General features: G+C 55.8%; 1 protein-coding gene across 5 annotated transcripts in view; it reads right to left on the bottom strand.

The window, feature by feature from the left end:
• Positions 1-12,881, bottom strand: part of Sgsm1 (small G protein signaling modulator 1) — a 67,974-nt gene that overhangs the window by 37,255 nt on the left and 17,838 nt on the right. For 4 of the 5 annotated variants that reach the window (XM_060382599.1, XM_060382598.1, XM_060382600.1 and 1 more), the window contains exons 4-9: positions 6,915-6,990; positions 2,884-3,046; positions 1,784-1,936; positions 752-819; positions 403-548; positions 150-281 (exon numbers count right to left, since the gene is read on the bottom strand). In XM_060382599.1, coding sequence (XP_060238582.1) covers positions 150-281; positions 403-548; positions 752-819; positions 1,784-1,936; positions 2,884-3,046; positions 6,915-6,990 — 738 coding nt within the window. The remainder of the gene's footprint in view (positions 1-149; positions 282-402; positions 549-751; positions 820-1,783; positions 1,937-2,883; positions 3,047-6,914; positions 6,991-12,881) is intronic. The other variant, XM_060382596.1, reaches the window with a different exon arrangement.

Below are 12,881 nucleotides of genomic sequence, written 5' to 3'. Positions count from 1 at the left end.
CATATACGAGTGAGCAGATAGGTGGGTGAGTATATAAATAAGTAGGTGGGTGAATGAGGAATAAAGGTCCCGGTGTCAGAGGGACCTCTCCTGCCCTCATAGCCTGTAGCCACATCCTCAGAGCATCATCTAGGCACACCGAAACTTACTGGCTGAACCAGAACATTGTTCTTGCCGTAGAGCAGGGTGGCCCTGGAGTTCTGGTGCAGGGACTCGACGTAGTCCCGTGCGGAGATGGACGGCCGGTCGTCCATGCTGCCACTGGAATGCCTCTTCTGGATCTGGTGTGAGGACGGGAGGGCGAGGGGTGAGCCCGTGAGTCACCTCCAGGCCCCTCACCCTGTCCCCTGCCCCAAGACCAAGCTCAGACCCTGTCCACGACCCACTGCCCACCCATCTCACACAGAGTGCTGGCCGCTTGGTGGGAGAGTCCTGTCTCAGGTGGGAGCTGTGGATTCGGTGTCTCTGGACCAGTTCATCGGCAGAGGGGTCGGTCCAGAAGTGGTCTGCTGTCTTCATCTTGGTATACTCCAGGGCACAGGGCCCCACTGTGGAGCACACAGGGCTGGGAGCCTGGAGTCCCCCAAAGCGCCCCCACCCAATTGCCTCAGAACAGGCTCCCCCAGATCACTCCCTCTCCCTCCAGGCAGTGAGGACGCCCCAGAGTCCAGCAGGAAGACGCCAGAGCGAGAGACAGGCCCCCGCGCCCCAAGAGTAGAGGACCAGACGCAGCGCACAGCCGAGCGCTTACCCAACAAAGATGCCAGGATGGGACCGTCCACGGGGTCCATCAGGAGCGCCTCCTTCTCGTAGTACTTACTGAGGGGAGGAAAGGACATGCAGGTCTGCATGGGGACCAGCAGAGGGCGCCCAGCTCGGAGCCTCAGCTGCAGAGGGTGGGGAAGGGTCCCCGGCCTGGAGCTCTGGGGCACCGGTTCGCTAAACCGGGAGAATTTTAGGAGAGCAAAGGAGTCAGAGGTCAGGTTCTCGGGTGACGCTGTCCTTCTGTTACCAAGGCAATTAAATGCCGTCTAGCCAGGGTGTAGGCTCCAAGGCCGTGCTAACCGACTGTCCTAGCCTGTTAGCTCAAGACAAGCGTCAGCCCCAAACCTCTGGGATTTGGCTCCGATGGATGTGTGACGTCATCAGCACAGTGTCCGCGCTGACGGTTTGCTGATGGTCTTGTTTGTGAGAGGCAGGGTGGGATGACCCCCAGCGCCCTGAAAACTCGCCTAAATCATAAGTATTAATATACTGAAGAGTTATCTCAGGGTGGACGGGTGGCTCCACAGTTAAGGGCTCACTGTTCTTGTAGAGGCCGTGGGTTCGATTCCCAGCACCCCCGATCCGTAACTACCCTTATCGGGATGGACACCGAGCCAGGAGAGGAAGCATCTAGCCCCACTGTGTGTTCTCAACAAGCCATGGCCCACCAAATTCATTTCCACATCTTCTCTGTAAACCGCTCCATTTTTTTTTTTTTAATCCCGAGAGACCACTGCACACAGAGGTAGGCTGTCCTGCCCTCAAACAGCTATCAAGTAGAGGGGGTTGCAGAAGGGCGGGATCCAAGATCCCTCCATCTTGCCCTAAATGTGAAGCTCCTGTTTTCACATTGCCCAGCTTTCAAGCTCAGGGTCAAAAACGCAGAAAGTTTTTGTTTGAGCCTTTTCAAACCTCCGGGAGGGGGTTGGGGTGGGGAACTAGACTTGTTTATTCTCGAGGGTGCGGTTCCCAGAATGGCCAGCAGGTGGCGGCAGAGCACAGCGCGTGGGTCTCTCACCTGCTGTTTTCCACCAGATAGTGGACGATTTTGTCCAGGACCCTCTCGAACAGGGCGGTGCGGATCCACAGGTGCTTGATGGCCAGCGGGGACAGGTTGGGCAGCTTCGGCAGCTTCCGCACATTCTCCTGCAGGCCCTGGATCTGGTTTCGCCTTTAAGGCCAGCCGGAGGAGAGAACACACTCAGGAAACAGGGAACCGCCAGAACAAGTACCCTCCTAGCTGGCGGATGGGGTGGGAGGGGCTTGGGGATGGTGGGGGAGGGATGGGGAGTGGAGAGTGAGGGTAGGGGTGGGGGTGAGGGTGGGGATGGGAGGGTGGGGTGGAGGTGAGACGGGGGTGGGTGGAGGGTGAGAGTGGGGATGGGGGTGGAAGGGGTGGGGATGAGGGGGAGTGGAGGTGATGAGAGTGAAGGTGGCTGTGGGGACAGTGAAAACGGCAGGCAGAGAGTGGCCAAGGCTGAGGGGACGCTGTAAGTTCTGCCAGCTGGGAGGTCAGAGGCCCACCTCTGTCCTGCTGTCCCTCCCTCCTCTCTGCTGCCTCTGCTTCCCTCTCCTTCCCTCGCCTTCCCCTCCCTGCACCCTCTTGGAGAGGAATGCTGGCCAAGGAGGCTTAGATTTTTCAGTTCCTGCAGAGACCTTGGGAAGGTAGCCCCCATGCCCTCACCCCAACCCCAGCCTCAGCAGCACCGCAACCACCACCCGAAGGCTCCACAGTCCAACGGGCCGCAGCCCAGGCCAGCTTCCCGTGTGCCCAGCTCCCCTCAAAGCCCTTTTGCCGTGGTTCTCCAGGGTAGGTTAGACCAACAGAGCTGGCTCTGAGTTCCGGTGACAGACCTTGTCTCAGTAAACAAGGCGTAGAGTGATCAAGGAAGACGTTTACGCCAGCCTCTGATCTGCACCCATGTGCACGAGTGCGCACACACACACACACACACACACACGTGGACATGTACACAGGCACATTACACACATACACACGCGCAGATAAAAAGAGAACGTGGTTTCCATTGGGCACCGCTTCTCTCAACTGTCACGTCCTGGGATGGAGACAGGAGCCGGCGTGCACCTTCGGGGAGTGTCCCCCCACGCCACACTCACGCGCTCTCAATGAGCTGCTCCAGATCCTGGACCTTTCGGCTCAGCTCCTCGGCCGGGGGGAAGCCCTTGCCCACCTTCATGAAGAGCGCGGCGATCTTGTTGCTGCGCAGGAAGCCGGCGGCCCGCCGCCGCAGCCCGTGCAGCACGCAGGCCTCCACGGCCGCTGTGGGGACACAACAGTCAGCAGCCGTCCTGGCTCTCGTCCACACTCCCTAGCACAAGGAGTCACGACACTACAGAGAAAACGCATCCGTGCGCCGACGGAGTGGAGGGAGGCTCATGGTTCACACACACACACACACACACACACACACACACACACAGACACAAACACAGGCATCTCTGCTCATGTCCTCTTTCAGCTTGCCTCTCCTGAGGAGGAGCGAAGAAGAAAGTAACCCATCCCCATGCTGTCAGGACAGCTGACAAAGTGCACGGGACTCAGAGCCGGCACAGTGAGCGTTAGCCATCACTGCCGCCAAGAAAAGAGAGGAGCCTGGGCCAAAGGGCTACTGAACCTCGCCTGAGCCAAAGAAACACCCCACCACCATCGACGCCGTCATCATCACCACAGTCATGCTCACCAGCTGTTGACACTGTCATTATTGCCATCTGCCTCACCAGCAGCATCGTTATCATCATCATCTCCGTTACCACCAGGGTCACTACCATCCTCACCATTGTTACCACCGTCATCATCACCATTGTCACCATTATCACCACCATCATCACCACCATCATCACCATCACCATTGTCTCCATCACCATTGTTACCATCATCATCACTACCATCATCACCATCACCATTGTCACCATCACCATTGTTACCATCATCACCACCATCATTACCATCTTTATCACCATTATCATCGCTACCATCATCATCATCATTATCACCATCTTTACCACCATCATCACTGTGATGTGACACTTAAGCCATGTTTAATTTCTGTCATGGCCAAGTAGAAAACCATTTCCGCTTTTCGGGTGTGGACACTGAGACTCAGAAAGGCAAACTGGACTGAGGATAAGGTGTGGGGACAGAGCTCAAACCCAGGCCCAAGGCATGTATCCAGCACACTCGTGCTTGCACAGAGGAAGCTGAGAAGGAGCAGCGGTTGCTCTAGCTGCCCATTTGTTCCCCTGGGCACATCCCCTGGCCCTGCTTCAGCAGAGGATGCCTGCTGTATTCTGGGCTCTGCTCTTGACTCGCTGTGTGAGCTCAGGCAGATGGCTTTCCCACTCTGGGCTTAAGTGAACCCTTTTAGAAAATGCGCAGGCCACTCTGACGGCCCCTAACTTACTCCTGGCATTTCTGGGAACCTTCTACCCTCCTTCTGTTTCCCTCAGGTACACATTAGGTGCATACTCAATGCTCACTGAAAAATCGAGTATACAGGAAGGCCTTATTTTTATGACAGGCCTGCTGGGTGCTAGGCACTGTTAGAACCGACCCTACCCTGGGCTTGTAACACAGCTGTGCAGTGAGAGCTCAGGTGGGCATGTCCTGGAATGGGGAGCCGGCCTGCATTTGGCAAAGCTCACACACACACAGAGACACCAGGCCCTTGGGTACCTGCTGCTTGTCTTTCGGCACTGGGATCTTCATTTTGAGTTGCAGGTACTTCATTTCCAAGGAGTGCCTGACAGCGCACAATCTGCCCATGCAGGCGGGCATTCTAGGCAGGGCTCCCTGGGGCTTCCGTAAGACCTGACCCCTGTGGTGTGAAGGACTGGGGACAGAGCCAGCTACATGCCAGACAAGTACTCTACCAGAGGGCCCCAGGGACCTTCTTAACTTTGAGACAAGGTATGGTAGTTTGAATGAGAATGGCCTTCATAGGCTCTTACATTTGAATATTTGGTCCCCAGTTGGTGGAACTATTTGGGAAGGATTAGGAGGTGTGGCCTTGTTGGAGGAGGGGTGTCAATAAGGCTTCAAAAGCCCAAGCCATCCCCAGTCACTCTCTTTCTACCTCACAGCTGTGGATCTGACACAAGCTCCCAGCTATGCTCCAGAGCCATGCCTGCCTGCCTGTGGCCATGCTCCTAACCACAATGGCCACGGACTAGCCCTCTGATCTGTTAAGTCCACGTTAGAGGCTTTCTTCTCTAGCTTGCCTTGGTCATGGTATTTTGTTGTAGGGAAAAAAATAGGTAAATGAGACACGGGGAGGGTCTTACTAGGTTGCCCAGCCTGGCCGTGGGCTTTCCCTCCATCCCACCTCAGCCTCCTGAGCGCTTGGGGTTTCAGCCCTGTGCCGCCAGGCCTGGCTACGCCATTCTTTCACTGCGCTGTCTTCCTCTGTAGCTTAACTGACAGCTGTGTCAGCAAGTCTCAACATGTCATCTTATCCTCAGAGAGAAACACCCAGGGGAAAACTAAAAACCCAGCGCAAGCATATAACGTACAAAAATACATCTTATGTAAATAAGATATTCTAATCTAATAACATAAATGCAAGTGTGTGCATTTATTTTTTTATTTCTTATTTTTTCCTGAGACAGGGTTTCTCTGTATAGCCTTGACCGTCCCTGAACTCACTCTGTCGACCAGGCTGGCCTCAAACTCACAGAGACCGGCCTGCCTCTGTCTCCCTGAGTGCGCCCAGCTGTGCATTTATGTCTAAATCGACACACTCCACTTTCCGCATGAGATCTTTGCTGGCCTGCCAATTGAGACAAAATGGTGAGGTTTGGGTTCCGTGAGAGACCCTGGGTCAAAAGCAGTAAGGTAGAGAGTAACTAAGGAAGATAAGGAAGACACCCCCATGTCAACCTCCGTCTCACAAACACATGTACACGTGTGAATACACGCTCACATTACACATACACTCCAAAGAAACCTAAATGAATTGGGGGTTTTGTCCAAGATTACTCTGGATTGTCATCCTGACACCAGCAGAGGCCTCTTGGAAGTGAAAGCATGTCTTCATCAAGATTGGCTGGTAGGCAAGTCCATAGGGGATCTTTTTGATTGATAGGTGTGGGACAGTCCAGCCTCCTACGAGTGGGAGTGGGGCCATCCCTGGGCTGGTGGTCCTGGCTTCTACAAGAAAGTGGGCTGAGCAAGCCAGTAAGCAACAGCCCTCACGGCCTCTGCACCAGCTCCTGCCTCCAGGTTCCTGCCCTGCCTTTCCTCTGTGGTGGACAGTTATGTAGAAGTGGAAGCCAAAATACCACCCCCATCCCCTGTTCTAGCCCCCAGCATGCTCCACGCCTCATCAGCCCCACTGGTGGTGCCCAGCTGTGTGGATGGAAGTGGGGAGGCTGGCTAGGTGTCCTTGCTCAGGTATCTGAGGGAAATCCCCATTCCGTGCGCTTCCAATGAGACATTCCACTCACACAAGTTCCAAGGAGAAAGACAGGCGGTTCTGCTTTAAAGGCCACCACTGTTTGCTGGCGGTGACCTCTGGCTCAGGGAGCCCTGACTCTGGCCATCATCCAGACACAGTGGGAACCTGGCTCCTCAAGAGCAGGGCTGGCTTGACGGCTGTGTGTGTGTGTGTGTGTGTGTGTGTGTGTCTGAGTCACGCTTGGGATCCCAAGCCTTCCAAGCTCAGGCTGCTGAGTGTGAGTCTCAAGATGCCTCAGAGGCTGCTCATCCCCCATACCCAAATCTGTCACAGGCTCCTCTGCGGCCCAGGCTGGCTGGGAATCAATATATACCTGATGATGACCTTGATCTTCTGATGCTCCTGCCCCCTGCTGGGGTGACAGGCTGGTGCCACCGTGCCTGGCTTTATGCAATTTAGGGAATGGAATCTGGGGGTACGTGCCTTTGAGGCAAACGCTTTACCAAATGAGCTGCATGGGCGATCCTTTCACTCCACCCTTTACCCAGCCAGCGGGGGCAGAGGGAGGAGGTGACCATCCCTTGTGCCTCAACCCTTTCTCCCACAGTTCCGCACTCTGAATCCGCTTCCTCCTGCAGAGTGCCTCCGGGATCCCAAAATAACTTCAGAGCCACAAAGCTCGACGTGACGCAGGAGCTGGCTCGTAGGTGCACCGCCCCCACGGCCACCACTCACCACAGAAGGAGATGATGTGGCTGCTGTCCTCGTGGACAAACTTTCGGGTGACGGCCTCCTCCATGATCTGCTTCACCTGCAGGGCGCACAGCGGGGGTCGGGGTGGGAGAGACTGACTGGATGGGAGGCCGCACCCCAGGGCCCGAGCCCCAGCCGCCACTGCCACTCCCCCCACACACACACACACGCGCAGGGTGTCTGTGGGCTCTCTGGAGTGTTTGGGTAACCCCCTGGTCCTTCCACAGCCTCTTGGTCTCAGGCAGATCGGTGGCTGACAGCTACATCCCCCTTGCCCCCATTTCAATTCATTTCCATGGAGGCCTATGACCTCTTCCATTCGGCACACAAAATGCCCTTCCCTGCACGAAATTCCCAAAACTGTTCCTATCCGACCTCCGTTGCAGGTCCTTAATGGACTCAGTACCATTCCCACTCTGATTCTTATCCTTGCCTGCATCTCCCGTCCAGAATACAAGTGCCCCTGCCTTGCCCTTTGCCTTATCCATGGTGCATATTATGTGCTCAGTAAAGACCCCCTCCGTGCATGGTGAGTCTGAAGATAGAGGGATGAGGAGGGTGTTGTGGGAACAGTCAATTATGGGATCTGGGAGACCTGGGTTCAAATCCCTCATGGGAACCCAGCAGCTATGTGGGTGAGCTTTGGGAAATAGAGGCTCAGGATAGCCCACTTGCTAGGAATGGAGGGAAGGAGCAGACAAAGACGGAATCCCAGCTTGGGCCATTCCTGACCACACTCAGTCCCCACCAGGCACTTGTTGAATGACTCCAGGGAGGCATCCCAGGACAGCTGGCCTCATCAACAGTAGTGGCCTCTGGGGCTTGGATGTCCTCTGGCTTACCTGGACTTGCACCCCACTGTTCCTAGAGGCATTGTGGGATTCAAGCAAAGCCCTTCTTTCTGGGCCTCAGTTTCCCCACCTTGAGACTGAGGTCAAAAGGTGACCCAAAGTCCTACTTATCCCATAAATTCACCCCAGGGCCTCTAGTATAGGGCAAAGGCAGCCAAGTCCTGGATCCCCACACAGCTGCCTGACAGGGGTGCCCCCAGACCCTGCTGCCTCTTCCTGGAGGTGCGGACAGCATCACCAATGCTCCGTCACACACCACCAGGTGCTCAGAGGCGGCATGGTGCTGCCCACCCACCCAAGTCCACACTGGCCCTGTGAACAACAGGCCGGCTCTGCGACCAGTGACAGCAGCCCAGCCCGGCATCACCGGGAGCTGTTCTCGGCGGAAACCCTGCTTCGAGGCCTGTGAAGTCACCCTGTTTTACAGGTGTGGCTTCGAGATTTGAACCCATGGCCTCACACACGCTAGGCAAGTGCTCTGCCACGGAGCCACACCTCCCGCCAAATCTTTTCCATGAGCGCAGTAGAATGAAACTGGAAGTCAAAAGCGGGGGGGGGGGGGGGAACGACAGAAAACCCACAAATGTGCCGACATGAAACAGCTCATCTGCCAGTCAGAGAACTCACAGGCGGCGTTGGCAGACGCCATGAGGCAAACGTGAACAAAGACAGCGCGCCGACACACACACTCCGAGTGGGAGAACAGTGCCGATGGGGAATTAGAGTGGGGAGCCATGACGTTAAAAGAAGGAAGACCTCAGACTACGACTCAGCCTTACTTCCTAGGAGTTAGGAATACGGCGAAAGAAACCCGGGACTGTAGAGGGGAGATTGCCACAGAGATAACACGAAGGCATCCGGCCAGCGTGACGGCTCAGTGGGTAAAGACGCATCCTGCCAACCCTGACCTTCTGAGTCCGATCCCTGGGACCCACAGGGTGGAAGGAGAGAACGGACGTTCACAAGTTGTCCTTGGACCTCTGCCTGCATGCTCGCCTGCACACAACAAATAATATAAACAGGTAAAGAAATAAGAAAATAAAAGCAAGCAGAGGGCTAGGTCTGGCGGCGGGGCAGCAGCTTGCTGACCCTGCAACGAGTCTGGCTCCACCAGGCCAGAGTCCTCTGGGTCCTGGCCCAGCCTTCCTGCCCTAGGTGGTCTAGCCTGGGACAGCTGACTGGCGGACAGCCCCACAGTGTGGCGTTCCAGGCTTCTGAAGACACAGCAGCCGCAGCGTCTCAATCAGGTGTGGTCCTGTTCTTCCGGGGCAGCCGTTTGCCTGTCTCCCCTGGGGCCACTCTGACGTAGCAGCCCTGCTGATTGGCGGTGTGTGGAGATGCCAGGCCCCATCTGCTCTGTGTCCCCAAAGGAAGCCATGAGCCTCCTCAGGACATGTGGCAGGCTCCCAGCTTTCTCTCAGGGCTCAGGGCTGGGGAACGGGGGCGGAGAACAGCCTTGGTGAGTTCTGTTTCCAGACACTGGGTGTCCTCCGACCTGCCTGCCTCTACTATCTAGGCCATCTCTTCTCCTCCCATCCTTTCCCCCGCTGTTTCTCTTGCACCCCCAAACCCTCTCACGGTGACAGGTCCCTTCCCCCGATGGCTGTGTGTTGGGGTTGTCCCTTCTCCCCCACACTGGTTATTTTAAAACATTGCCTCCTACTGACTCAGAATATGATCGCTTTAGGAAAGAAAATTAAGTCATCAGTGTGGCCCCCAGTCTAGTCTGAGCAGCGTCCCCAAATGAGGAGGGAAATAGGGAAACAGGACAGTCCAGGGGAAAGATGGCCTAGCGACAGGGAGAAAATGGCATCTAGAGGCCAAGAATCAAGGTCTGGCTGGTCCCTCCCTCACAGCCTCTGCTTCTGTCAGTCTGCCTGTGGTGTCTTGTTACAGCAGCCCAAGCAAATGAAGGCACCCACCATTAGCAGCCTCAGGATCCGTGTCCTCCTCTCCTCTGTACCTTTGACTGGACCAGTGAGCCACTCAGCCGCAGAGTGGGCTCCTCCCAGGTCCCACTCCTTCCCAGGTGACTTCTGTGGGGTGTAAGACCCAGCACCTTTGTCCCCCTTGGTCAGCTCTGAAGGGCCTCTCTGGCTCCTCCTCTCCCCAAGGCATCCACAGAGGGGCCACTTCCCTTCTGTCTACCTCTGCTGAATTAATGTCCATCCAGAGCTGCTGAGCTGCACTGAAAGGGTGTCACAGGGGACGACAGAGCGCAGAAGAGCACCCTGAAACCACAGCAGGGTGGGGAGAGGGGCCTGGGCTCTGTGTCCCAGGGGTCACTTCCTGCGTGCATGGAGAGTGGGAGGTGGGGATGCGGCCAGGCGGGGCCGTCCTGGGGGAAGATCTGGGGACCACAGAGGCTCAGCTCAATTCTTGGCCCCTCCCTGGGTCATTTCACCGTCAGTGGCTTGGGTGAGGAGTGGGCAGCTCTCACCCATGCAGAGACTGCAATGGAATATTAGAAGGGAGGAGAAGACAGTGGGGGGGCTGGGCCCCTCTCAGGACGGACGGACCCTGCCTGAAGCCTGACCGCACCATTGCCCCTTCTGCCCTCTCCTCCCTCCTCTCCGTCCAGGTCATCATGAAAGGTAGTGCTGACTCCTGGTCCTCACTGTTCCCTCACCTGCCGGATGTCTCCCAGGGCCCTCCCCTCTCAACAACCGCTTTATTAAACTCGTTTTCCTGAATGCGGTTTTGGGCAGCCATGTGTTTCCTACTGGCACCTTGACCCAACTGTACGCACACACACGGCATGTTGATGGCCATGAGAGGAGACTTAGGGAAGCTGAGTCCCATTCCTGAGGTTATACTGCACCACGGAGCCCAGGAGGCGGCATGTGGGGCGGGGCATCATATGGGGCGGGGCTTCGAGGGGGCGGGGCGAGGGATGGCAGAGGGAATGCAGCAACAACTGAGACCCTCCCGCCTGGGCTGCCCCTCCTCCAGGTCTTGCTAAATTATTTCACAGAAGTTAAGGCTTAGCTGGAGGCCAGGAAGGGAAGTTGAAAAGCCTGGTGAGTGGCCACAGGGGTGGAAGCCTCCCTCCCACAGGTCACCGAAGCCTGTGGAGGAGGGCAGGAGGCTGTGCCCACTCTAAGGGAGAGGAGCCCTCTGGATGGCCCTTGGGCAGAACACTCTGGGGAGAAGGGTTGGAGGCTAGCCCTTTTACCCTGGCAGGCTACCAGGTGCAGCCTTGAACTCTCAGCTCAGGAAATTTAGGTTAGTGCAGCCCAGGGCTGCTGGGGGTGGGGGGTGGGGTGGCCATGGGGTACCATCCTGATCCTTAGGGCCTGCAGGATTTTCTAAGCTTTGGTCTAGAGCACATGGCATGATAGAGATGTCACCCCGGAGCTACAACCCTGTCTGGGCTTTCCAGTTCCACCCAGCTGAGTCCACTGTGCTGGCCCTTCAGGACGCCCGCCCTTCTGTGAAGAGAGGCCTGCTCTGCACTGCTGCTGTGAGGACAACGTGGACGAGAGGGCTGGCAGGGCACCCACAGCACAGAGTGGGCATCCTGTTTGTTTTTGAGGAAGGGGCTCTTGCAGACCAGGCTGGCCTCAGACTTTCTAAATAGCAAGGGATGACCTTGCACTCCAGACACCCCAGCCTCTGCCCGCCCCCCCCCCAGGTTCTAGGGTTGAAGGCTTGAAACAGCACTGCTGGTTGTGTGTAGTCTTCTGTGAAGGCCATCTGGGGCCTTGAGCTCAGCGATGACCCTATGAACGGAGTTACCCGCCCACAGCAGACTTCATGATGATCAGTGTCATGACTCAGCACTTGCCTCAACTCCCGCGCCCCAGAGACTGTGTGCAAGTACAACCATCTTAGTTTGCTCCAGTTTCCTTTAGGGGTGGGGAAACTGAAGCATGGTAACATACCCAAGGCCCAAGGAGTCCCGGGCCCTTGCCTTGCAACCAGCTACTGACCAAGTTTCAGTTTGAAAAGAGGAGAGAGGTTTCACTGAGCACGTGCAATGGCCTGACCGCTCATGGGCAACACCTTCCCCAGTGTCCTTGCTCTAAATACGAACAGCGCTGAGGTGTGTGGCTCAGGCATAGATCGAGTACTTAGCATCTGTGGATTCCTTCCCTAGCTCTGTAACAGGGCCAAGACCGTGCTAAGGTTCCTCCATCTTGTATTCTTCCTGAGGTTATTTTAGGTTTAACTGAAATTTGATCTCCTTGATGTGAAGCTCCGTGGAAAATTACTGGACTTTGTTCTAGGACCTAAGGCCAAGATGCCCCAGCTAACTTATCTCAGCTTCTGTTAAACTGCCTGCTTGTGCAAACCTCCCCCTGCAGCTGTAAACAAGATACCAGAATATGTTTTTGTTTTTGCCTTTAACACCCCATGTTCTAGACACTTGGCGCTACACTTGGTCCCAAATACCTGTGTGTATTCCCAGGCAACTGGAATACAGACTTACAAACTGAGTGGAGGTCTCTGGTGGGCTCCCCATAACAGCTCCACAAGAGAACTGTGCCTCAGAGAATGGGGGCTCTTCCCCAGGGATCATACAGACTTGGAAAGAGCACGGCCAGGATTCGAACTCACTCCTCTCTGAACACCAGGCATAGCACTCGGCTTCTGGCTCTGAACACCTAAGGATCTGGGAAGTCCAGGAGAAGGCTGGGAGTCTCCCCCACAGAGAGACCGAGAGAGAGACACTGAGCTGGCAGTCGGCAGGATGAGGTGTCTAGAGAAGGCATTGTTGGCAACACCCTACAGGGACCTTTTGGGAGGCCTCAGGGTCAACACGCTCACCGATTCCTTTATTCTCCAGTGACCACTCTGTGGGGTGTTTGCTTCCTGGCTGCATTTCCCAGGACAGAGCCCATTCCTTTTGAAACATGCTTAGTGCTTTATGAACTGGTGGGGTGGGGGTGGGCTGGAGAGATGGCTCAGTGGTTACAACCACTGACTGATTTTCTGGAGGACCTGGGTTCGGTTTCCAGCACCCAACAGTGGCTCACCACAGTTCCAGAGGAGCCTCTGGCCTCTGTAGGCATTTACATGGTGCACAGACATAAATGTTGCAAATATATAACTAAGTAAAAGTAATAAGTAATAAACAAGTAAAAGTTAAAAAAAA

The sequence above is a fragment of the Meriones unguiculatus genome, chromosome 4 (assembly GCF_030254825.1).
Source record: "Meriones unguiculatus strain TT.TT164.6M chromosome 4, Bangor_MerUng_6.1, whole genome shotgun sequence".
NCBI classification, from domain to species: Eukaryota; Metazoa; Chordata; class Mammalia; order Rodentia; family Muridae; genus Meriones; species Meriones unguiculatus.
Note: the sequence above shows the minus strand (reverse complement) of the source record. Positions and strands in the feature narration are given on the sequence as shown.